The sequence below is a fragment of the Lepisosteus oculatus genome, chromosome 8, assembly GCF_040954835.1.
Source record: "Lepisosteus oculatus isolate fLepOcu1 chromosome 8, fLepOcu1.hap2, whole genome shotgun sequence".
NCBI classification, from domain to species: domain Eukaryota; kingdom Metazoa; phylum Chordata; class Actinopteri; order Semionotiformes; family Lepisosteidae; genus Lepisosteus; species Lepisosteus oculatus.
The window spans coordinates 38,599,588-38,627,287 of record NC_090703.1 but is presented as its reverse complement, the minus strand read 5'-3'; the positions used below and the strand labels follow the sequence as shown (position 1 = coordinate 38,627,287).

The 27,700-nt window shown below is 39.2% G+C and overlaps 1 protein-coding gene across 2 annotated transcripts in view; it reads right to left on the bottom strand.

The window, feature by feature from the left end:
• The window catches only part of wdr44 (WD repeat domain 44), a 52,774-nt gene extending 26,726 nt beyond the window's left edge, over positions 1–26,048 (bottom strand). Inside the window, exons 1-5 of one of the 2 annotated variants that reach the window (XM_015351827.2) lie at positions 25,361–26,044; positions 17,295–17,328; positions 9,689–9,766; positions 3,574–4,216; positions 1,774–1,904 (exon numbers count right to left, since the gene is read on the bottom strand). In XM_015351827.2, the coding sequence (XP_015207313.2) occupies positions 1,774–1,904; positions 3,574–4,216; positions 9,689–9,766; positions 17,295–17,328; positions 25,361–25,437 (963 nt within the window). In that variant the 5' untranslated portion in view covers positions 25,438–26,044. Of the gene's footprint in view, positions 1–1,773; positions 1,905–3,573; positions 4,217–9,688; positions 9,767–17,294; positions 17,329–25,360 lie in introns of both variants that reach the window. The other variant, XM_015351828.2, reaches the window with a different exon arrangement.
• Positions 26,049–27,700: the final 1,652 nt, after the last annotated feature.

Here is a 27,700-nt window from a genome sequence, read left to right as displayed (position 1 = left end):
TACAGTTTGCATACGGTAATATGTTTATGTTCCTAAATCAATCTCTTTTATGAGCATGTGAAAGGCATGGTGAATCGATTCTGAAAAATTACTGTACTTTGCATGATTGGAAACAAATGCGTGATTGCGAAATGCTGTGGTGTTACTTTTACAAAGATGGTCAATGAAAAAAAGAATGTGGACCAGGGCAATACTTTGAGTTTACAGCTTGTCCAAGGTCATTCATTATTAATACTATTAGTAATATCTTCGTTAAAGACTTTGATGGCGACAGCTCAAACATGAGAGGTTGAGCTTCATTAGCTCCACCTTGCGGAAATTCCGGATACTATTATTTTAATTGCGGTATTGTAAGAGAAAGTACGGTAACTCGCGGTAGACCGCGTAAAGCACACCGCAAAATAATGCGGTATCGCCCGCGCATTTTGAATGGCTGCATCTGTATCAACCAAATGAACTAGATGGGCTAAATGGCCTCCTCTTTTATGTTCCTTAGTCAGTGCCATTTTGTTTGCATTCCAGCTGAACTTTCAAGAACTTAAATTCAGTATTTGAACTATTTACTTGAATCAACTTTTATGGGAAATCTGAAGATTTTTTTAGTTGAAATGTTGTTACAAAGTTCAGGTTAATAAGGTAACATGAGGTATTTAAAATTCACCACAGCATGGGTTATGACTCATTTGAAAACTTATTACTTCCCAAATTTACAATGACAACGGAGGACAACTGCTAGGTGGAAGCTACCCTCCAAAAAAACATGCATTTCACTAAAATGAATATGGGTCTGTCAACAACAGTGTGGACTTGCAAGGTTGAAGAACTGAGATATGTATTGTGATGGAGCCAACATTTATCCAACAGTAGCTAAGTGCTTAGTCAGATCAGTTCAATAGAAGACAAGATAGCCCAAGATATGGACATATGCTTTTCCCCAGCAGCATCTGAGTAATCCCAAGGTCTATACAGACAGTTACCTTGCAACATCAGGACTGAACATAATTTCCAAAGGAAGGAATCAAATCATCTAATCCTAAAAATCAGCCCACCTGAAGAGTTCATGCATGGGAAGCACCAAGGCAAACCAAATCAAAGATATTAGTGGTCACACTGTGAGTCCTAACGCCCCAGTACAGTGATGGGGACACTAAACTCTAAAAAAGGCACCGTTCTTTGGATGAGACATAAAACCAAGGTCCTGACTCTCTCTGATCATTACAAAATCCCAGGGTGTTTCTCGAAAAGAGTAAGGGTGTTACCCCCATGTCCTGGCCAAATGTCTCATTGGCCTTTACCAATCATGGCCGTCTAATAATCCCCATCTATGAATTGGCTTCATCACTCTGTTATCCTCCCCACTGATAGCATACTGGCACACCTCAGCTGCCTTCACATCGTTCAGGTGGGGCTACACACTGGTGATGGTGAAGGGGAGTCCCCATAATCTGTAAAGTGCTTTGAATGGAGTGCCCAGAAAAGCACTATAGAAGTGTAAGGATTATTATTATATTAGTTTACTTTGCAAGAACGGTACATTCATTACTCATTGTCATTCCAAAGTCCTTGTCATTTGCTAGCCGAATGACTTCAGCTTTCCAGAGCTCTTAGAAAATACACATCAGTTTTCAAAGGATGATGAAAAAAAGACAAATGCAACTAAATGGGATCTGGCCTCCATTATCTGGTTTACATCCAAGTTCCCTTGAACAAGCAGTCAGTGCAATCTTTATGAATGTTTCACACTTCCTGGTGGAAATGTGAAAACCCACTGACCTGAGCTGTGACCACCTTATCTCCACTGGTGGCGCTGGCCAAGTCTAGTGAATGCTGTAGCTCCTTGGTAATAGATTCCACCGCAGTATTCGGAGACACCAGGCCACTGGATTCAACTGTGTCTCCAAGGACTGTAAACAAGAATGGCAGAAAAACTGGTCTAACGGCACTTATTTCCATGCATGGCAAGCCACTGGAAGCAAGTCACTAAAGAACCCCATTAGATGCTGTCCCCTAGTCTAATCGCACTGGCCACTAATGCTTTTCACAAAGTTGTTCAACGCTGCAAGTCAAAAAGGCTTGTTTATTAGTAATGCTATAAGGGTAACTGAAAACAGTGTAATGTATGCTTGACCACATTTCGCATGAAATAGGCTTTCCCACATATTTTGTTATGTGCACAACATAACAAGTCATTAGAAAATCAGAATAATAACCACTCTTTTTCCTGTATAACATTATCTGGAAGAAAACAATACAGTAAGGTTCCAGGATAAGTTTATGATCTGCCCTTCTTTTCTCCCAAGTGAGGTCATCACACTTAATGGAATTTTTTTTCTGTATACAGTTAATTCCTGTGCTTTACCAACAAAATAAATACAGAATGGATTTCAGCACTGCATATTAAGGGGATGCTCAATAAGATGTAGAACCAAACTTTTATCACATAAAAATACAACCACTCCATTGGAGTGCCTGGAAATGCTGTACACACTGTAAAGAGCCATATAATTATGATGAAGACTTGCAGAAAACCAAGAATTTGAGAAACAATCAGAAGCTAAAACAAAAAAGAACATGTTAATGGCAATTTAGGTTTTAACCTAGATTTAATTTTTTTCAGAACCCGGAAAAAAACATGAAGCTAATTCAATTTTTTTTTTCCCCCATCTGATTACATGCAGTAGAAATTGAAGTGTGTGGGCTGTATTTGAGCACCTGTCTGTGGGGGTGTGAGTGAGTGTGCGGCTTCTGAAAAGCCTCTGCAGAGGATACAAAGCAACATTAATTATTCATATTGAATATCTGTTTAGGTCCAATGAACAAAGAAAAAAAAACAGACGAGAGTCTGTCTACAGAGAACCCATCCCATTAAAGGCTGGAAGGTCATTTCAAACTTTCTACTCAATAAGCTTTGTCCTCAGAGGACACCCGAAGTGCTCAGATTCCCCAGGAAACTGAAATTTACAGCTGGCAGAGCAATCTCTAAATTGTTATGGGAGGAGCTGGACAGAAAAACTAGGAATAAAGTAGTTGTGACTGCTAGCCTGGAGGGGTTTTATAAAAAAAACAACTGGATTAATGTGTCAGGAAAATATATCTTTTCCTGAATTTTAATTTCAGAAGGTCAATACATTTTCATATAAATCGGTACTTGTGCAACCTTCTTATTCAGTCATTCCTGTATGATTTGCGATCTCTTGTATGCACCCCTTTTTATGTGTGTAACTACAGGTAACTATTTCCATCTTTCGAAACGCGTAGCCATGGCAAACGTTATTCAATTTCATCAGCAACCATTATGATTGTTACATTATGGTGCTTAACAGGCATGGTTTTGTTTTTAAATGGCTTTCATTTCAGAGGAAATAGTGCAAGATCTCACTGGAAACAAATTATAACGCTCCAATGCAGCATGTTCATATATAGCTTTCAATGGCTGAAAAAAATGCCCTTTTATAGAAAAATAAAATCAACCAGTGTATAAAAAGTAATAATTGGCATGTTAAAGCCATTTTGGAAATATTCACCCATGTATCACAACACTATGGAATGAGTGCTCAGCACAAACTCTCTCACCTTCCAGCCCGGACGGCCGCAGTGACTCTGGTCCGAGGTCACTCTTCTTCTTCCGGGGTGGAGGAGCGGGGCGCGTCGGGGGGGGAGGCCGGGGTGGAGGGGCGCCCGAAGGCGGACGGGGTCGTGCCGGAGGGAGTTTCTTGGTACTGGCCACAATGTCAGGCTCCACGGTGAACTGCCTGGGGGGTTTGGCTGGGGCCGAGGAGTCTTTGTCAGGCAGGTCATCTGCCATGGTGAACTGCTCTAAAATGTCTGCCTTTCTGGGTTCCGGGACTCCGTCGGCGCGGTTGTCCGGCACTAGCGTGCAGGGCTTCTCCTTAGCGATGGCACTGGTGATGTCTGGAGGCTTCATGGCCTCCGACATCCGTTCAGTCTTGGGATGGTCCTCTACTGGACAGGGAGTCTGTGTCGCATCGTTGCTGAGCCCGTCCTGAGAGTCCTGACCTTGGCTGCGGTCCACAGGCTCTTTGTCGCCTTCGTGAGGCAGCTGCTCTTTTATAGACTCTGCATTCCTGTTCTGCAGCTCTGACCCTAAGTCTGAGGGACCTGGACTCTCATCTCCAAAGTCTTGTTTAACTGCCACCAGCAATGAATCCCCAGTAGTGCTGTCTTTCTGGCTTTCTTCAATGATGCTGTCGATAATCTGTCAGGGGAGACAACGGTTAAAACTCCTGCTCTTTACAAACTTTTAAAATATGTATTTCAGAATTGAATTATTATAAATTCCTGTACAAACCAAACTATATTTACACACCTTGTACATAATACCACAAAAGAAGCAGCACTGCCTTTAAGCCCATAAATCACAACAACTTTTTTTGTTAGGTTACTTAAGAAAAAAAACTTTTAAAAACTAACCCACATTGCATCAGTAAGATCAGTAGATAAAATATTGTATACTGTTTTGAGGAGCATGATACTGATTAAAAAAACAAAAACAATTTTGCTTCTTCCAAATCAGTCAAAACAAGAGTGAGATCAAGTCCGTTCCGAGGCTTAAATGAACATCCTGCACTTACTGTATAATAAAAGTAATGAATCATTTATGTTTTTTAACACGGGAGACTACGGAAGAACCATAATTCGAGCATTCACAATCATCAAACACATGTGTGACGCCAACCCCAAACAACTTTTTCATAATCAATGGTAAAACACAAACCATCACGTGGAAATGCATATTAAACCGCACAGCAAGCACTTTTTATATAAATATGTTGTGGGAGTCTAGGGCAAGCCACTACTTTGATGACAAAGCTGATAAAATGGCTTCCATCAAGAAAAACTGAATGAGATCCTCCAATTAATTGTCTGCTAGCAACCAAATTAGCTAAATGAGCTGCAATAACCTCCGACAGTTTGTAGCCTCTATTACGAGCTTATGTTCTTAGACACCGGCGTCATGAAGGCTGCTGTCTGTCTGATGTCACTCAAATCTGATGAGAAAATAAGAAAATCCCAACTACTGTACAGGGACGTGTACCACATTAATATTTTAGAGAAGTGTACTGTATTTCTCCAGCAGAATGGAGTAACACAGAACATGTTAGGGGCTGTCAACATGAATAACAGGTGACATCTAGGGAAACAGAATCCGGTCTCTTACAAAGTACACCTTGAGATACAAGGAGGACCTTCTGCCTAGATACATATATTAATGGCAAAGCCAGTTATGTCAAATGTTTTAAAAAATTTAAAAAGGTGCGTATATACAGACAATTTCAATTTTTATTTCTTTGCAGTTCATTGGGATTTGAAGGACCGAGACAATACAGTGGAACACTATGGTCACCACAAGCAACAATCCAAATGTGTACTGAGAGAGGCTTAACCTCTGATAACACAGCGATGCCGAGTGATAGCAGACAGTGAATTAGCACACAGCTCTGGCTTCAACACAGAGATCCAGACTTGAGGCAAAGATCAGTAATTGGATTTTGTAAAGCAGCTCAGTCAGTCCTCAGTAAGGGTAGTGCACAGTTTAGTGAACAGTTCTCACTCTACAGTGCAATGTGAAATTGTGAATTTAAAGGGAGAATAAAAGTAGTTGCTTTTCTCCCCAAAATTCTGGACATTATGACCATACCTTTAAGCTGTGACTAATAACTCACTGAAAGCAAAGCAGAACCAAGCCTCATTAGTGGAAACTACATGGGAAAGGTCTTGGCAAAAGTATAATTCTACTATGGTAATCTAAGATAATATAAAACACTTTCTTGGGAAAGCCATCTGATACTTTAATGAGAGATGATTTTATTTGGTGTAATGTCTTCTAAAAGGAGGGAACTGTGCCAGGTAGTCCATTTTGTGAGAATGTGAAGAGGTGTTTTAGAAACACAGAAGGAGAGTCGGAGGAGAAGAGGGGAGCTCTTGAACTCTCCATCGAGAGCAGAGAGCCAAAGCCTGCTCGCTCAAGAGCAGGCCAGCCTTGGCTTTAATGTGCTGCAGCAGGTCTGCTCGCTAGCACGGCCAAGAAACCAACAGAGCCAAAATATGGACCTAACATCTCAGAAATAACAGAACACTGGAATAAAAAATGGATGGGCAACAAAACCAGCCAAGAGGCAGGCTGCAGTACTGATCCTTGATAGCATTATCCCCCTCTCCTTTCACAAAGGCCTCCTAAACTGAAATGGGCCCACACAGCACCACGGCGATTGGCCTGTGTAATGCTGATGACAGAGCTCCTCCGCAGACACAAACACACACAAGAAATGCCACAAGTGCCCCGGGTCACAGTAGCACATTGGCACCATTAAGGTCTCATTACATCTTTTACAGCAGCTCAGAGGAAAATGTGTTTATAGCTGCAGCAGATGAGGTGTGAAAAGACAGCTTGATTGAAGATCTTAAGTGGCCCATTGCATGGTGCTGTTAGATGAGGCACGCACCAGAGGATTTGCCATTTCACTTCACAACCGCAGTAGACTCCTGATGTTGCTCTCAATAAAGCTTAAGATGGGAACAATGACACTAAGTAAATGCACAGTCTTCACACGTTCTAGTTCTATCAGGGTGAAATCATCAAGGGGCACATTCCCATTTGTCCCTCTCACTTGTTATAGATCATTGGGTTGGGCTCCACAGTCCTGCACTCATTTCCTCTGAAATACTTAAGACACTTCACTGTCCAGTTCTTTTAACCTAATTTCTGTCTGTAACCACTCTGCTTGCTGGTTTAGGTTTCGGCACGCAGTGCATCATTTCCATCAACCTCTTCACACAAAACTTCAAGCAAGTCTCATCAACCTGCTGATTGAGACTTTGCTCCCTTATTTGACTAAACAGCTCTTAATAGTTGATGATCAACAAACACAGGTGGGAATGATGCCATCAATTACTCCTACAGCGAGTCATTGTTTTTTCTTCTGCTCAAGTCCGTCATTTTGTCCATTTCTTTCATTCATATTCCAACCAGTTGATCAAATACAGAGTTGCGGGGGAGCCAGAGTCTATCCCAGCAAGCAAAGGGCACTAGGCAGGATATATACTGGGTGGGACGCTAGTCCATTGCAGGGTAGACACAGACACAAACATGCACATGCTCACACCAGAAGCCAATTAAGTACCAATATGTGTTTGGACTGTGGGAGGAAACAGGAATGAGTTATATTTTAGATGAAAGAGAGTCGTATTAAAAGGCACTCATTATCACAGTAGTCATACCAATTACACATTTCATGCAGATTTTTAATAATGAAAAGCAACCTCAAAAGAGGCCTCAAACAATGAATTGAATTAGCTTGTGATTAAGAACTAAGCTGGAACAAAAAAACACCAGAAAAAGGTACTCCATTCCCATGCGAGAACCACTGCAGTACGTCAAATGTCACATTGCTGCCTTACAGTCAATAATGCAAGGCAGCACACTAATGAACTCAAAGGTAAAAAACAAAAACCACAGTCCAAAGAGATCTTGTTATTTTTTCTGCTGTTGCAGTTCACCATATCAAGAAACAGTCTCTTGGTAGTTCATTTGTAAGGCTAAAACAAAAAATTAAAAAGACCTGAAAAGGCATTTGAATTCCTTAGATTTCATTATGTTGTTTGGTGTATATATCAGCTATGCATTTTGTTTTGTTTTTTACCTTTTGAACTATTCCAGTAGCTTACTGCTACAGAGCGACATTTAAATTTTCTCCTCTGCGTACTAATTGGACATGAGGGAAAATACAAGTTTTAAAGACTTCTTTTATATATACGGTATAGACAATTCAGAATATAAAATAGTAGATAACGCTCCTACACTGTACTTATCAGCTCATGCAGCTTGTTTAAGTCTGATGTAATTTGTCTCTGAAAAAAATAGCATTATACAGTTTTATATAAACTTTTTCTTAAAAAAAACTCTTGGTTTTACAGTACATTTTTGGAAATGAAAGAATATGTGAAAATGCCTTGTTTGAAATCTCATCCCAGCAACTGTAGTTTTCAAATGTGCTAAGAAAATATTTGCATTTGAGATGAAGACAATGACAACCCGCAAGTAAAAAAAAACAAACCACACTACTTTACACTTGCTTTGAAAAGTTTTCAGAAACTGCTTTAGGGGGATTTGTTAGCATGGAAAAAAATGAGAAGAAAGGAAATAAATTATAATATAAACAGTAAGTATATATAAAATAAAGTATATAAAGGGAAATAAGTCATAATAAAGCAGGCTCCTTTATAGTAATACAACAAATAATAAAAGTTCAGGTGGGTAGCTGCGTCAGCATGCATAGGCTGCAAAGGAATAAGCAATAGGTTTATTCCATGCTGAAAAAAAGAAGAAAGAGAACACAACGTTTCGGCCATGGAGCCTTCTTCAGGTGTGATAAAAGTAATAATTAGCAAGGCTCTGCCACTGTCTTCAAGCAAACCCTAGGAGCTTGGTAGATGTTTTTCATTAATTAAAGAAAATTAAGATCTTTAAAATGACACTTAATTGTTCTAGTTTGCTCATCCGGCTGCTGGAGACCATAATTTGCTTTGGGTGAGTGTCTTTTAAAAACACAAAAGAGAGATGTAATAAATTATGTACCCGAGGTACACAGTACTCAGCCATCCGTGTGAACAGTGCTGGCATGCAAATTACTACACAGCTGTTAGCATGAATCAGTTTTCTATACACCGACAATTTTAATAATGACCACAAAACAATTAGTAAAAACCTGTTATTCCTATTGCAAAAACAGGACGCACTTCTTTACAAAAAGGGCTGTGGGTGGCCAGGACAAACTACATACCAATGTTATAGAAACTGATAACACCACTTAGGAACTAAAATCCAAATGATAAATACTGTATGATCCTAAATGGCCTCTTTGTGTTTGCTAAGTATGTTAAAGTTAAATCTTACATATTTGCAGAAACCTAGAAGCAAAGTTAAATACGAAATTCAACATTCAATGAAACACATTAAGTTGTGCATGCTTTGTTGGATATGGTGTCCTTGACTAGAACATTATAAAATTAGGCTAGTTATAGTTACAGTACATTTTACAAATTTCAAATCCTAGTCAAAATACAGACATCAAGTATATTTCATACTCGTTGCATTTTACTCCTGTTTCTTTGAATGCCCTAAAAGGGGGTTAAACGTACATTTTCAGAAGCAGTTGTAATCAATCTATTTCAGCCTTTAGCCTCTAACATATTTGGGACTTTTAAAATGTTTCAGGTTTGAAGGCTTTATACACAACATTTTTAACAGGATAGTTTACCAGCTATCACCATCTGATTAAAAAAAAACTCATCCTGCTTTTTAAAACTGTTTGACATTTCAAGATCCAGAATTGTAATTGTGGTAATCTTATTTTACAGCATACATGCTTAACAGGGATTCTGACCTTCAGTTCAACTTATGTAGTGCTTATGATCTGTGGCCGGAGCACAATTAATATTTTCCTTCTCTTGATTTGCTAAGGACATGGCTCAATGCTGGAAGTTTCGTCCTTAGCACAAGACAAAAATCTCCAATAACAAAAATTTCCTTGCTAAGAGTGGGGAAAAAACCCTTATCACCCAACAGTATCTTACCAAAGCATGTCTGGAATTCTCCTATTAGGACACGTGGGGGTCTGTGAAAGTGACTTTGTACTGGGAGAGCTCAAACTGCATGAGTGAAACAAACCTCAATAGGGTCATCTGGTTTCTCTTCTTGCTGTTGGGAGTCTGGGACAGCATCCTGCACTCTTCTCTCTTGGCTCTCCTGTAATGCACAGCACACAGTCAGGGAGGAAATCCGGCCCTTAAACACCTCTGTCTCCCAGCGTGGAAGGTTTTCCCTGATAATATTGCCATAATCGTAATCTGGAGATTACGTGTGATTGCTCACACCTGAAGAAGGCTCCACGGCTGAAACGTTGTGTTTTTTTTCTTCTTTTTTTCAGCATGGAATAAACCTATTACTTGTTCCTTTGCAGCCTACGCATGCTGATGCAGCTACCCATGTAATCTGGAGATGCTTATGAATGTGGAAAAGAAGTAAAACTAAAAACCTTACTGCAGAAATTACTCTCATGTACGGAAACAGATATCATTGCATCATTATTTATTATGTAATACGTAACGCATAGCAAGCAAGATGTGCTGTATAAAAAATCAAGTCTAGTTTAAATCCATCACAGGCCAGATTAGGAATAGAAAAAATATGTTTTAAATAGACATTAATCTGGCCAAGAGTAGGATTGGCAGGAGATCATCATCCATAAAAAGTCATTTTATACATCAGAAAGACTTTTATCTGGTTTGTGATTGAGCCTAGTGGACTGGGCGATCTTTCTACACTTGCGCCAAGCTATATAAAATGTAAATTTTATTAAAAAATATATATAAAATTGGAAATTTAGCCGAGGCCCTACATGGTAAATGTTTTATGGATCACAAGACTGAGCTTTGATCAAATCTGTCAAATTACCGGTGAAAGAAAAAAAAATTGTAATCATTGCAAGAGGTGAACAGTAAATCTAAATACGTTGTATATCTGTATCTTATACAATGTATCTTAAATACAAATATCTTAATATATTATACGTATATACTAATGGATAAAAGAAACGCAACATTTTCAGTAATGAGAATACTATAGTTATAGCTTATATACTTTCACAAAAAGTTGTCCATTTGTTTTAAGCCCTCTGACCAGCAATACAGCTTGTGCAGTGAGGCACTGCAACTTGCCAATCACACGAAAGCTCGTTAGGTGACTTTTACCCCAACGAGGTCCAGGTGGAACAATGCCTGATTAGGTCACCCTTAAAAAGGCCTTAATTCAAAGCTTAGGTCACTGCAAGAAAAAGGACACTACTCCACTGTGTCCCAACAGGTTTGAGTGACCACACCAGAGCAGGACCGCCACATCAGAATGGTCCATCTGAGAGATCATTTCAGATCTGTCACCTGTACGGCTGCTTAAACTGCCAGCAGACACAATGCCCATATCAGTGACAGAACAGTGAGGCTCCATGCTGCTGGCCTTTGAGCAAGGCGACTTGTCAGAGGCCCTCTGCTCACACCTCCTAGACATCACACTCGACTGGCTTGGGCCAGACAGAGTTTGCGATGGACTCGTCAGCAGTGGCATCAGATCCTCTTCCCGGACGAGTCACTCTTCAGCCTGTTCCACGCAGATGGGAGGGCCAGAGAGTGGAGGAGGAGGTGTTGCGTTTCTTTTTTCCCCATCAGTATATACTGTATAAGATATAACAATATTTCTTAAATATATATATATATCCGAAAACAATATTGTAATACTATAAGCTGTAACGTTATCATTTCACCTGGCTTTTGAAGATAAGCAAGCAAGAAAAAGAGGCAATGATCTAGAGAAAACTTTCTAACCAGTAGGTCTTAATGAATCATCAAAGTGGGGTGGCACCTGCTGTCAACTGAAAAGGGAGACAGGATGAAAAGTGGCATGCCTGGTATTATTTTAATTCCTCCGCAAAGCGAGCTTTCAGAAAACAAGCAATGATGACAAATGTTTTTGTTAAAGTGTCAATTTTTTAAAAAAAAGACCACTGTCCTTTGTTATTGACAGAAAATTAACCCTTTATCATCCAAATTAAGTTTTATTGTTTATGTATCCTCTATAAAATTACAATTACATTAAAAGCTTGTAAAGTGAACCTCTAAAAGTCTAGGATAAGCCTAAAAAACGAATAATGATGACTAATAAATATATGCATAGTAACAAACATAACAATCTGCTTGATTTTTGAAAATCAGATTAAATTTACCCCCCCCCCCCCCTCCACGAATAAGAGTTAGCAACAAGAAAAAATATCCTTCCTGGACATTTGGGTGCATTACATCGATAAAGATAATCTGAAGTTGCACAGTAAACAGAACCACAAAGGAAGTCAAATATCATGTTCTGCATCTTGCAGAGTGTTGAACTTGCCCAGAAATGCAAAACACACTTTGCACACGATTTCACCTAAAATCAATTCAGTGTTTGCTGGGTAAAGTCCTAAGTCCTAAGGACAAGTCTGAGGCTAGGGACTCAATGTTGTGAGCTGCTTGTGGATTCAAGGTGGTACAGAAGAAACGTTTTCTGCCATCACATAAAAGAAAATGATCACCACTGTGACCAATATGATCCAAATATCCAGCTCATTATCTTCTGTTCCTTAGCAATGATGCAGCATATCTGTACAGAGGTCTGTAAAGGCATGATGACTATGTAATGGCCAGACTGAACACAGTAGTGATCATCCCTTAGAGCTGTAGTCCAGAGTTGTGTAGTCCACATTAGTGATTATCTTGCATAGTGAAGGCATCCTCATACCACCTCTAATGTTATTCTAGTGTTATGTAGTGAAGTAGCTAAGTAGCAAAGTAGCTAAGACTACATGTCCTAGCTACATGTGTTTATTACTACATAGCCAGCAGCCATATCACCCTGCAACTCACAACTGGCAACCCACTGAAGCAAAGCAGGTGTGAGCCTGGTCACTACCTGGATGGGAGACCTCCTGGGAAAAACTAAGGTTGCTGCTAAAAGAGGTGTTAGTGGGGCCAGCAGGGGGTGCTCACCCTGCGGTCCATGTGGGTCCTAATGCCCCAATATAGTGATGGTGACACTATACTGTAAACAGGTAAACAGTAAAACGGAGGTCCCGACTCTCTGTGGTCATTAAAAATACCAGGGGGCTTCTCGAAAAGAGAAGGGGTGTAACCCCAGCGTGCTGGCCAAATTTCCCATTGGCCCTTACCAATCATGGCCTCCTAATAATCCCCATCTATGAATTGGCTTCATTACTCTGTTCTCCTCCCCACTGATAGCTGGTGTCAACTATTGCTGCCATCGCATCATACAGGTGGGGCTGCACATTGGTGGTAGAGGGGAGTCCCCATTACCTGTAAAGAGCTTTGAGTGGAGTGTCCAGAAAAGCGCTATATAAGTGTAAGCAAATATTATTATTATTAATAAGAAAGAAAATTCTTAATTTTTAAGCAAAATCATCTCACAGCAGTTCCACTCCTGTTGTAATTTCTGGAGGATCTATAGTCCTAGAACCTTCAAACATCAAAATCCATAACTCCAGCTGCAGGGGCACAGAGGATGTGACTGAACAAGTTTCTTTTTTTTTGCTTCACTGCTAAAGAATGTGAAAGGCTCTCCAAGGAAATACCATCAGCATCTTCTGCAGAACATTCCAAGTGCACACAACAGCTAGATGAGGGTGCGTTTCAAAGCCGGGCGTTTGGGAGCGTAGCACGGCCTGACACGTCAGTAGGGAGTATCTTGTGGCAAGGGGCTGTACATGCAGCCCGGTACCTGAACTTCACGCTGTGCAGAAATGCACACAAACAGGGTCGTCTTAAGGAGCTCAGCAGTAAAGCAAAAGCCCTCTCTTTCAAACAATGTATCCAGGAAGCAGCATGATGACAAGCAAAATGAGCTAGACTTAGGACTTCCTACTTTTTAAATATTTGATCAAGGAGGTGATAAATCCAACTGCTCCCTTCACAGCACATTCCACATCATGGACCACACACTGTAATCATTGTATATTGACTGGTTTCACTGAATGCGTGGCCTTGAACCACTTTCATTTTTCCCTCTTGGGGGTAATATAGTCTACAGAAAAGACCTACTTAAGTGTTTAGTTCGCTGAAACTCCAGAAAATGAAGCCATAGAATTTAAGTACCATACTCTTGCCACGAATGTCAGCAAACATGTGTCAGCAAACCCACCTCCTGAGGCATCCTGAAGCACAAGGACCTCTCTCTCATTCCCACAAGAAAAAAATATCTAGTGCCACATAAAGTGTAACCCCACAAAACTGATTAAAATCATGAAAATTTTTTTTTAGAAACACTGGCATCTACTGTATTTGCTTATGTTAAGTATGAGTAGTTTTCTAAGCAGAAGATTTGTGTAGTGTAGGAATTAACAATTACCGAGAAAGAAAATAAATGGTAATCCCTATACTGTAACTAAGGCATACTTTAGTTATTGGAAAGGCTTTACACATTCTTTGAAGTGCATCATTAACAGCTGAGCCAACAACTCTTTTGTTAACAGGAGGAAAAAAATCTGCTTCTGTTTGGCTACAGCGCACAAAATTTTAAATAAAAAGCACAAGGAATTCATCATCTGATATTTCAGGTTAGCCCCAATCAGTAGATGTGCACATCCAAGACATTTACATACAGTATATCAGTGCGCCTGGAATAAATTAAAATGTATGATGCCTTTAGAAGGGCAGTACAGTGGGGCAGTGGTTAGCATTGCTGCCTTGCAGTGCTGGGGCCCAGGGTTCGATTCCTAAGCTGTTCTGCCTTGGAGATGTCCTCCCCATGTTCACGTGGGGTTCCTCCAGGCCAGTACCTACTGGTACCGCTGTTTAACTGGCTTCTGCAAAACCCGGCCCTGCCGCGAGTGTGTGCAAGTGTTTGATAGACTAGCGTCCTACCCTGGGTGTATACTGCCTTTTGCCAGTGCTTACCTGGATAGGCTCTGGCTCCCCCTCTACCCTGTATTGGATGCAAATGGATGGGTAGGCTCCTTAAGAAATTAGTATACATTAAATTGTACTATGATTAGTCCTGCATAGTTATTTTAAAAAACAACACCTATAAATCATTTTTCTTCCATGTCAAACAATATGCAGAATGCAGACAAAACTGTGCTGAGAAGTGGTTAAATTCAGATTGTTAAAGGCTGGTATGTTCTGAATCAATGTGATACTGGGGAAACTTATGTGAAAAGAAGTATCGGCTTTCCTTCATTAGCCTGTGCCCATTTTAAATTTTACCTGCAAGTCAAACATTTCAAAGAAAAAATTGGAAAATAATGATACTGAGGGGAGCATTTATAGGGTACTTAACCAACTCAAAATTTCAGTACTGAACCACATGTAGGAAAGAGAAACCCTAAGACAGTTTGACCTCCACATTACATTGCTCAGGACCTACTGAGAGTTCCAGGTCTCCAGGTTCGTAATCCATCTGAAGAACCGGGAAGGACAAGTTAGTCTGGACTGGCTTAATACCTCTGCATACTGTATATGAAACTGCTCAGAACTCAAGACACCTGAAATCCTGTAAGGCTGCTTTTATTATTATGTCTGCTGAACTTCAGCCTCTTGCACATTATCATTATATTTTCGTCAAGCAAATCTGCTTAAAAAGAGATTTTAAAATGCACAAATGGGAAATGTGAGTATGTTCTTTGCTCTGACGCAGAATGATTAAAGCCCAAAGATTAAGATAAAAATGTTCCATTTTATTGTAGTAGTAGAGATAGCTTGCATTAGAACTACTGTATATCTTCCTATGGAGTTTAAACAGATATACATGAAAAGCACTGCAGCAAAAAAAAGAGTGCATTGCATAACAATTATTCTGTACTTTTCCTTTCACCTCTGTTTGTACCTTGAGGGCAATTCAATATGATGTATCTGCACACACCAGCAGCAAAGCATAATGCCTGACAGAGAACCAGTCATTTCTTGAAAGCTGCTTAAAAACGTTTCAGTCAAAACAAACATTTTCTGGCTTTCTGGCTAGCAGCCTTGAAGTGAGATCTGATAACCTTATTCCTGTATATTGCGACCTCTTTAAAAAATCATCAAGGTCATTCCTCTATGGAAATGAACCGTTTTTAAAAAAGTACACGTATACTAAAACAAAATCAAACCTCAGGCACAAAGGTACTGGGCCTGAAATTCCTGCAGTTGAGGTGTCTCATTCATACTTCTTAAAGCTGAAATACAGTCAAGAGAATACTGCTTCTTCTTTTGGAATGTGAAGCTACAGTATACTTCACTTGAGTCAAGCAATAATGAGGTGGACTGTGACGAGTTAATAAATGGAATATTTATTTTCTTTAAAAAAATCAATGTCAAAGCGTCTTGAAAACTACAACAGCACTGTTTCAATACACGACTTCCAAACCTTCACTTTCAGCACTTTTGTCAAGACTTTAATCACACAGTTGGGAGCACACTTGCGAAAGAGGGCGCCACTCCTTCACGACCACCCTTGGAGTCAGTAATTAACACATTAATTTGCGACAGATTCCGCGCCCGCCTGACTTCACCACCCAAACAGTTTGACTTAAAGAACATTCTAGAACCAGTAGGGAGGAAAGACAACGAAAAAAAAAACCTTCTCCGGCATGTAAAGTGCTAATACTAAAGAACAGTTTCAGGTTAATTTGAAAACAGGAAGGTAATGTTTGCCTCGGGTATACATAATGAAACACAACTACATTTGTATACATGCAGCCCTAATATACTGTACATTGTCTAGTTCCTTAAAGAAAAAAAAAAACATCAGCATACTAGCTTTATCTCACTTTTTTTTACTTCTTCCACTTCATCCACTCTATATGACAAGCACATTTTAGATTATGTAACATCTGTATTTGTGCTTAAAGGTGTAACTACTACTGCATGCTGCAGTTCATCATTAGGTACTGTAACATTTTACATTCACCTGCAAAGCACCACAAGTCGTAATGGAACTGGATAATTACACTGAAAATTAGAAAAAGCCATCAGCCAGAAAAATAAATCACATACAGTAACAACTGACAAGGAAGAAGCCTCCTGGATGGCACTCCAACTCAACTACAATTAATCAACAGTGACCAATAGTCCTGGAATGCCCTCCCACTTCGAAAAACAAACATTCTTTTACAAATCACATTCCTGCAACAGCAGTTCCTCCCAGCTGCTAGGTTTTTCAGCAGGGGAATACTGAGAGTCTTGTTTTCAATAATGATTTTAGGGCAAGAGACTACTAGGCCAATTAATGCTTAATTCATGTCGGGTTTTTTTTTACTATTTGTAATTAAGTGTAAATGGATTTATTCTGGCATGTCTTTCACTTTTGCAAAGCACAGTGGGATGCCTTGGCATAAAAGGCGCTGTATAAGAATATACATTTGTTCACAGCTTTTGACAATCATTTCTTGATTAACTCAACTGTATAGTTTTAAGGTAAGATCAGAGTTTTAATAAAGTGCTGATAAAAATAAAAAAGTACTCAAATCATACCGTACTCAAATAATCCAGAGAGTCACTGAATTAACATAAAGGAAACCTGGTCGGGTTTATATCTTACCTTATCTTCTTTATGACAAAAGGCCGACAGACATTACAAAGCATGCTTCACCATTTATACTGAAGGGCATGCAGTCCTAAAACCTTAGTCTTCTCTCCCAATCAATACAAAAAGCTCGACAAATAATGTATTTTCACTTGTAAAAAAAACTTCATACCTTTGCCGGGGGAAGAACAAATTTTGCCGGTGACCTACAAAAAAAGCAAATTATATAATCAGTTTTAAAACAGTTGTAAAATCAATATAATTCAGTCACAATATCAAAGCCTACAGTACATCTGGAATAAAGATCTGCATCATTTCTGTGGTAGAATGAGTGTGGCTTATTCTATATAACATCAAATTAAAATAGCAAAGTTCAATGTTTACACGATTGAGAATACCATAACAAGTTGAATTTAAATGCATTCTTACAGACAGTGAAAAGAAAAAGGACTTTCAAACACACTAGAGTGTTTCCAGCTGTATTGCTCTGTAATCCAGTCCATTCTACATTCAACAGTTTTTAAACAAATGATAGTTTGCAAGGTTCACAAATGGCACAGTCAGAGAATAGGAACCTACTATGCGCTTAAGAGTTTTAGAAAGCATTAAAAAGGAGCACTCCATTCCATTCTTCAGGGGTTCTAGGCAGAACAGACAACAGGTATGCTCACAGGACATACAGTGCAAGTTTTTCGTTTATAGCATAGTGTAAATGTCTGGGTGGCATTTCCTAACGTTTTGTGTGAAGTCAAAAACTGATTGCTGATCATTCAAACGTCTGAGTGAATAAATAAATGAACCCCCAGGAATGCTCATGTAGCAGTTTATGTACCAAATAGTTGGTCCAGCAGTTAAGATGCTGAGTAATTACATGGCTGTCATGGTGTGTTTTTAATTCATTCTACTGCTGAGAGCAACAATTTCAGTGCCCTCCAGGGCTCTCCAGTGGCTTTATTATATTGGATAACAACTGCACCTTGGACGTAATTGCAATGCAGAAGGCAGACAGTTTAGAAATTCCAATTTAATAACTTTCATGAACCTCGAAATGCATTTTAGATCAAAACAACGTCATATCTCTGCATGTTAGAGAAAGGCATTGTCAAGGGTGTTTAATCTGCCATATATGTGAATACAATAATTGGGAGTAATTGGGTTCTAATTTAAAGAGGTAAATAAAAATAAAATGTTATTATTTCCTGAGTGGACCTGGAGTTTCTGACAGCAAACTCTTGCCTGTGTGTATATTTTTTATACAATTTTCAAACATGTTAACACGCAATGTCAACTGTTGCAACAGACGTGGGGGGCATGCAAGCTTTTTTTCTGGGGTGCCCACAGAATTTGACATTATTCGAAGTCCACAATTAATAGGGTAACACTTTTCTTTTACCAGGTCAATGTGACTTTCACTGAAGCACCACAGAACAATACCCTCTCCCTCTTCTGACAATTTCTTTGCACTCTGTACAATTCTGTATGGAAAGCACTATTAACCTGGGATTTTCAACCTTCATGCATAATTTAAAACCTCTGCCAAAGAAGGGAACAAGAGGCCAATCAAATAAAAAACACAGATGTTTCTGAAGTACCAATCCAAATATATTAACTTATTATATTTTTCAGTGCTCTGTTGTGTGATAAGCTCCTTTTCTACGTGCAGGCTTACATTTGGAAGGCCTAAGCTATTTCAGAACAAATCTTTATCATTAACACTTTTCATCATTTACAGGTATTAGTAACACCTTTATCATATACCATAACAAACCTCTTGGAGGTGAAGCAAATGCTTCCCCTTGTGGTGCTAAGGATAGTACCCAACTCCCAAAATTCAGTAGAGAGAAGCAGATTTTGAAATTTCAGTTTATTTATGGTCTGGTTTTAACTTGAAAAATGCAGCTGTGGGGTTGGGCTCATCAATAAAAAAAGTCTATTACTGATGTTCTACTTTTTTTTATTTTACCTGGAAAAGCACTAACGAATCATGAAAATTCCATATTTTGCCTTTCATATTAGCACATACTGTAAATTCTTAAACCGTTGTTTGGATGAATGGAGATGCTTAATTACAGTATGCGACAAGTCTCTCTGATCAGCTGTTTCCCATTTCCTGGCAGGGATCAGCTGCTCATGCAGCCTGCTTTTAACAGGAAAAAAAAATTCAAATTAGCAGGTTTTTTTAACTGCCATAATATATATGGCAAGTCTGACATATGCAACACTGCAAAAAGAAAACCAAGGTCAATAACACATATCTTTTGCTGTCATACTGTAAATATATTAAAGTTACTACTTTCTGGAGTGCTTTAAAAAACCTTGCCTTCACTTTTGCTCTCAGGAAAGACTGGTCAGCAGATCTCTTAAAAAAAATCGAGGTCAAAAACCTTGTGATTTGCTTTACAGAGAGTTTTTTTTGGAAAAAAAAACCTGTGGAAAAATAAGCATTCCCTCCCAAAGGCTAAAATTTATTTTTTTCTGATGAAAACATCATTGAAATAATAATGTTACAACTTGATTACAACACTCTTACACTATTATAACACTATTACAACACTATGCCAGTAAAGAAAAGGAAAGCTCACAAAAAAAGAGAAACAAGGTAACAGAAACAAGGAAGGGGGCTATGTGAACAAATTTTGTAAATTACAGAGGCAGTCGCTGAAGCTGATCAGTGGAATGTCTTTCTAAATGCGCTACAAGTTCCAGTAACCATATAAAACCACCACACATGACATTCTACAGTACATGACAGTGGACAGCAATGTGGTGATTGTCACTGAAAATGGTATGGTCACCCGGATGACCTAGATCTCCATTTCTCTTATACAGCACTTTGCACAAGTATTCACTCCCTTCCATTCAAGTTATGGTTAAAAACATTCACTTTAAAAAATGTGTATTCATCATTTGATCATTTGTATTTCAACAAAATCTGACACCATGGAAAGTAGGCAAGTACTTCTGTAAGGCTCTCCGAGCGACAGGGAGTGGACAAATTTTGATTGCGAGTGAATAAATTATGAAGGGATGAGTCTTAAACCCCGGCTTAAGATTTATCAGCCACCAGATGATAAATCAGTGCAGCCTTCTATGACACCCACTGAGTGCAAAGGTCTGAGATAAAACATTAGAAATCCATGATGCAAATCGATTTCCTTTAGATCCTGACACATGTGCAGTCTAATATCATCCAATCCATCGCTGAGAATATATACCATTTTTGAGGGCCATGGTTAACCTTAGAGGAAAAATCATATGTAAATATTATTATTGATTAAACATTAATAGAATATGAATGCAAATGTCCTGCAAATATAATATGTTCAGAATAGTAACCACAAAATCAAAAGAATATAAGGAGGTAAAATAATTTTTAATTTTTAATCCTACCACATAGTCTGACCTGTAAAACAATCTAATCAAATTGGGTTTGAATTGTTGTTTTTTGAAGGTCCAGCATGCTCTCCTTACAAGTCAGCTGGAAGGTGAGTGTGGAGGGATGTCAATGCCTAAATAAGGAAACCCAAACATGACTGATTTAGGGATACAGAGGGGAACAGATTTTGCTCTAGCTGTGGAATTCAGAGGCACACAAACTGATTTTGCTAGAAAAAAAGTGATTTCAACATTAAACATTTTGCAAAACGTCTAATATCAGAAGGTATGAACACACGTTCAAGTAAGTCTTTAGCTTAAGAAAGAGAGGATTTCCATTTCATTCTAATCTTTATGAAAGGGGAACCTATTGCTCTTGACAACATTTACAGAAATAATCTGCTTTAATTTTTACTATAAGCGCTGCGTTTACAGTACTTTTGCATTGTGATAGCTATTTTTTTTAGACTTAAACAAGCTAATAGCAAACAAGTACGTGCATTTCCCAATGGGCAAAGGTTAGAATGAGGTCACAACAGACAGGTTGCTTCACAAAACACAGCAAAGTCCCTATATGTTACAGTACTTAAATGCTTCCTCAATATTATGTCATTCTGAATCAGTTCACAACCTGATGGTTTTTCACCTCTACAGAAACCTGTTTGAAAATAGTAAAATCCACATACAGCGGAAGTGTAACAGAGGTCCAGTGTGCTAAGTTAAGCTCTTAAATGCATTTATGAAGTCAGTTCTCTTTGTCCAATCTGCACCTAAAAACTGGTTTCACAACAACAAACCTTAATCTTGGCAGCTTATATAATTAGGATTTAGCAAGCCTTGCTTCATATTTCCTGAAAGTGCTGCTTTTTCAATGGAATCCTTTGGTTGACGAGCAGGTGAGCAGACCTGCTCTGACTCGATATTTAGCAGAGGTTCTGACTCGATATTTAGCAGGAGGTTTCTGGTGAATCGAGGAGAAAATAGTGACCTTCATGCACAGCTCAGCACGTTTCAGTCCATCAGAGAATATTTCCCAAAGGAGGCATTCCATACTGCTTCCCTCCACCTCACCACAATGACCTCCTCATTTAGAAAAGCAAAACCTAAGGTCTGCCAAAGCATAGGTAGAATGTATTTATACAGCCCAAGGCTCTTCTGTCCAGGGACCTTCAGTTAACATGGAAATAAGCTTTGGCCTCTCCCTCTGAAGGTAGAGAGGGGATATGAATTTGTTTTACAATAAAAAGTCAGGCTATACAAGATGTTCTTAAATTCTTACTACAGACCAGTCCATAGTCTTTACCAGGAGAAATCTTTGATCAGAATAGGTCTAATAATAAACAAAGCAATCAAGTGCAATGATTTAAATGTGATGATGCTTAAGGATAGTTTGTTATGTTTACAATTCCTCGTCTTTTTTTGTGAAACCTTCTGCGTTCTTGCACAATAGCCTATGAAAAGGAATAAAACTAAACCATCAAGGTGCTTTGGCTAAAGCCCTCCAAGCCTGATGCAGGCTAAACAGTGAATGCTCTGCAATTGGTAATGTTGTTCTGCCAGATGAGAAGAAAAACATAATGCTGGCAGAATATGCATCAGCGCAATTAAGAATGTATTCTTCTTTGTTTAAGAAGCTAGCACTGAACCCTTTTGTAAAAAACATTCTGCAGGACAAGAAATCTGCACCACTGTCTGGATGTGGGAGGTGTCTGGCAGACTTGTTAAAATCCTTGGCCCTTTTTAAAACGGAAAAGTTGCAGTTCAACACAGCAGAAGTAAAGCAGTTATTTGTTTACCCTTCCAGGCTGCTCTGAGAGTAGAGAAAAGGTTAAAAGGGAGGTTCCGGGTGGAGTAATTCTGGTAAACAAGCACAACGCATAATTTAATAATGGTTGAGTCTTGGTTGGCCCATTATTAACATGTATTACTGGAATCCCAATATCACTACCTGTTTGACAGGCACATGGATCCATTTCTTTATGTTGAAGGGAAGAATCAAGAAATCTAAATATTAAGAACATTACAGCAGGGTTATTTGCTTTTTACTCAGTGACATATAGAGCAATAAGCTATTTTTTTAATGTAACTAAGAGGAGAGGATACCACAATCACAGATCTTTCAAAACTTGCAACTTCCTCTAATAATCAGCATCTTTAGGGACTATTAAGAAGTATTCATTACTCTTATAAGTACCACTTGTTATAAGTCAAAAGTTTATATGCTACAACATAATATACAGTATATGAAAAGACAAATTTCTCAGGAAATTTTCAAATTCAGCTAGATAGGACATAAAGAAAGTTTGAAAGGAGGCCTTACTTCTCATGGAGAACACCAATTTAAGATTTACTAGAAATATGCTTGGCCAGAAATAGTAAATTTTATGCACTAGTGGTTCATTTTAGTTTGGATTTTGGTCTGTTTTAAGGAGCCATCTAAATAAAGGACTGAGTAAACTTCAAAGAAACCCCCAATTACAGTAGCATTCCTCAAGCATCCAGAGAACTCCACACCTTCCTCAGCTAAAGTTCCAGATCACACAGGCTTCTGCCCGGAGGCCTTTCAGTCTTGCACAGACCTGCACACATTCCTGACTCGCCAGCATGTTTTACCTTCATATTTTCTCTCATACAAGATCAAACTGAGAATTTGCCTACTTACTGTACTTTGCATACAAAAGAAGTAATGGTTTTGAATGCAATCAAAAGGGGCTTTAGATCACTTGTATGGCAAATACAGTCAAAAACAAAAGGAGAGAGGACCTTCCCAGTAGTGACTAAACAGACAAATAATTATTCTGAAAGCTACTATTTTGTGAGCGTCAGCTGACAGTTTGACTTCCAAAAGGTTAATTTTATACTTAAGTGAAATGTTATGGGCCAGCGCAGTGGTTAGCATGGCATGCCTCTCAAAAATGTATCCCTTAGTGTAAGTACTGTACGTTCGTGTTTGTGTACATGTGTGCCCTGCGATGGACTGGTGTCCCATCCAGGGTGTTTCCTGACTTGCACCTGTTGCATGCTGGGATAGGCTCAGGCTCCCCTGCAACCCTAAATTGGATGGAGACATTAGAAAATGAATGGATGGATAAAATGCTCCGGTGTCAGCTCAGTATTAGTTAATGCGAATTCATGCAAAATTTACATCGCCAGTCAGGCAAGAGAAAAAAACAATCATCTAACTGTGCCATTTAAAAAAAGACAACGTGAAGCATTTCTGAATCATATCCTAGAGAACCACACTCAAACCCGAGTCCAGGGCAGGAAGGCACCAGAAACACTCTTATAAGGGTGGATTTACAAGACAGGATGCCCAACTCCCTTCCACACTCGCTAGGGCGCCTGGATGAAATCCATACAAGGGAGAATGCAGAATCCCCACATTCACTCTAGCTGGGACTCAAACCCAGGACTGCAATGCTAACTCCACTGTTTCCTTGCTGCCCTTATTTCAAAATACCTGAGGCTGTTATCACCGTTGGTTTTTACTCCAAACAGGATCTTGGGTAAATAACTGCGGCTTGGTACAACAGATTAGGTGCTATTAACAGAAGTGTGCATGAACTGCCCAAGTCTTCTAGAACTGTGCGTGCTCTAAACAATTTAAAACCCAGTGTCAACCGAGCTAGAATGTTATTGAATTACACTGCAAATCTTCAAAACAGACTGGCTATTGTCTGACGTTTATCTCCTAGTTAAACGAGAGATTACTACAGTACACCACAAATAAACAATCACCTGTTTACAGGCGATTACAACAGGTACAACGGTCCTCTCCTGGCATGCCTTGTGTAATGTGGCACAGTTTTGTCCCCTGCTACTGCAGTAATGGCGGTCCATTATAATGTGCTAGTTTAGACTAATCAAGGTGATAAATAAGCACTCCCCTTCACGGTACTACTGTACATCTTAGTCACCTGTACGTAATGGTGTGACACTCGAAGAGTGTTTTAAAACACACCTTTCTGGTGACCACCATAATGTCATTTGGGGGACGGAAATAAAAAGGCTGTAAAGCAATAGCACAAACGCCTACAGACATGTGCAATCAGCAGCATAAAGCGATTTAATGACAGGAGGTGACGCCCACATTAAACAGGCCATCACTCTACACACTGGAATTCACAACAGTCCCGTTTTCTTAACAAGCACGATCCAAGGTTATGAAAGTAGCTCTCTGCATATGCTTCTACCCCGTCGCTACGCTATTGTACGTGTCTAAAAGCTGGCAGAGTACATGAGGGAAAGACTCGACATTATCCAGGACGGGCCCAAAATAGCCCTGTACTGCGCATAACCACTAGACTTCATCTTTCACCTAGAGACACCTAATTGATTGCAACAGGTCACACCTTATATTGCTAAGACTGGTGGAAGTGCAAGCGACTGTTACGTGGCATGAAAAAAACTGATGGCTTTTTGTATTTACAGTTTATTTTATCCACTTACATCTGCAGTTTCAATACATGCAAACAGTTGATGCCGATGACTGTTTTTTTGGGGTTAAATTGTCCCACCTTGACAATTACAGCTTCGAAATATTTTATTCGTCAATACTGTTGCTACTAGACTGTGCCTTTTTTGAAGATAAATGAACGAATACCATGCAAACTAGAGCATGTTATTTAGCAGTTAGTATTCCCTTCTCATAACCAAATTAGACGTTCTGAAAAGAAAGTGGTAGTCTATACTTGGAGGATGCTTTACTGTAGTATATCGCGATGTTATTTTAAAGAAGGCACACTATACTGCCTAAAGCTACGCTAGGTCTACATACTGAAGTTGGCACTTGTACAACAGTCAGGTGCTACTCCATGGTGTGAATAATCGAAACAAATATATACAGAAATACAAGGTACTTACACAGATGGAGAAGGAATCAGGTTGACATCTTCGGCAGCGTCATAAAACTCTTCTGTGTCACTGGTGTCTGACGCCATTTAGCTCATGCAAAAGCCCCCCGAAATAACCCCGTTTTCCACTGAACTCTTCTGAATGTTCGGCAACGGAAATGAAAGTGACAGAGAAAAAAAAAGAAATGCCACCCAATCAAACACGGGGTAACTCCAAAATGTTCCTGTCCCTTTATTTCCCAGTCCAGGTAGATGGAAGGGAGAGGCCTCGTCCTGTCACAAATGTATGAAACGGACAGAAACCAGGCTGGGCTCTGCTCAAGATCACATCAGATCGTTTTAAAATACCGTGCACAGCTGCTATCGGGCTCCTCGCCTTATTCACGAAGATTTTGGAGCGGGTTTCCACCGGGCCTGTCTATGGGTCTGTGTTCATATTTCTGTAGACAGAAAGAAGGAAGACAAGCTGCGCTGTTTTTTTTTTTCTTTTTGCACCAACCAACACCAACACGTCAGTAAACCTCGCGAGAGTTCACAGCTTGACATGTCAGATGTGCCGGCCACTGCGAAGACTTCAGCTGGGCAGCAGTCAGCTGTCGCTTTACACCAAAACAACACGTCATCCTAGTAATAGGATTTTCTTCAGTACTGTTGGCATTTTGTGGAAATTGGACGGAGTATTTATCTAAACTGTAATTCCGGCGACGCCTGGTGTTTGTCACTTGACGTCAGTGATGCTGTAAAAGCTGCAAAAAAATTCCGAAGGCACGAAATCACGTGTGCAAAAACCACCACAAACCATACTTCAGTTTTTTTAAAACGACGAAAGTCGGTATTTTAAAACGACCACAAACCATACTTCAGTCTATCAGTTTTGGTCGCAGCGGAGCCGGAGCCTACAGTATATCAGCAAGCAATAGACAATATTCACCCTGGAATAACGCTAGCCCTTCCTAGCCACCAAAACACTTTTACCCTTATTTGATGTTTTTAGCTAGAAGAAGAAAATGGTTTCTAAAAATGGCTCCTAATAATGTTTATGGTTTAAATAATGCTGGTATTTTAATACGCCCTGTGAAAGGCATATGAATAAAAAATATGCACTTAAGTGGCGTGAAAGAAATGTGTTTCACTTCTTATTTGCTCCTTTATTTTGCCAGGTAAATCAGGTAGGAATGTGTGATTTTAAATGTATTTCCGCCAAACGTTTGGTTAATAAAAAAAGTTCTTGCTCACATACCAACTAATGATAATGAAATGAGATTTATTTTAGGGAATAAACTACGCAGCTGAGTGGCTGAAGCTGACACTCTAGCTTCTTTTCATAAACTAGTGGGGAAGATCATAGGTTCAATTAGCTACAAATTACCAAACGGGCTAGATGGGCTCAATGACCTCTTCTTACCTGAAACTCTTTTTTTCAGGTACAATACTCTGTGTAATAAGTGTGTAGCTAGTATGTAAAGTAATACTTATTTAAAAAAATCCCCTCAATTCTTATAAATTTTAAAGGTAATTCCTTATACAGTACCTTGACATTGTAACGGTGTTTTTAAAAAAGTTGCTTTCCAAAGTGTATCTACACCTGGTTTATGTGTTTCATTCCTGACAGCGATTCTTTCAATCAAGTTAAAGTTGCACCGCAGAAATCATTTTCTACATTGTGCAAATGTTTTATTTCTGAACTGTAATCCAGAACTATCCAAAGCAAATAAATAAGGTGGTCCTTCTGATATATGGTAACTAATGACTTATGTCCTAAAAACATGCTGTGACAGCATCATGCAAAAAGTTCGAGATCAGTGGTTCTTAACATTGGTCCAGGGGGAACACTATCTTCTGTTTTTTGTTAATCATAAGTTAATTGATTTCCTATTTTGTATATAGTTGTAAATTTGCTTTTATCTCTTTAAGGGTCAAAGGGGATTTGTAATGATTTTAAACTCTGTACCAGTTTCTGAAGTACAGAACTACTCTCGTCTAGGTGTGTTGCCTGAAATGTAACCAAATGGACATCCACAGAAACAAAAAATGCTCATGGTTGGAGTGTCTGTTACTCTAACTTGTGTCGGCTCATTATAAATTGATCAATTAGAAAGAGTTGTTCAGTCAGATTTAATGTGGGAGATTGGGGATCTCCGCGCAAAAAAACCACTCTAGATCTAAAAGGATCCTCAAGGACAGTCATGTACTGACTGAATAACACTCAATATTTCATTTGTTAGTAAATTTGTCGTGCGATGCAAATGAAAACTATCACCCATTACCATTATTTTTCTCCAGTTCGCTGTAACGAGATGGTAAACTTTCCATTACCAGAGTGGACCGAGGGCCGGTCACTCAGGCATGC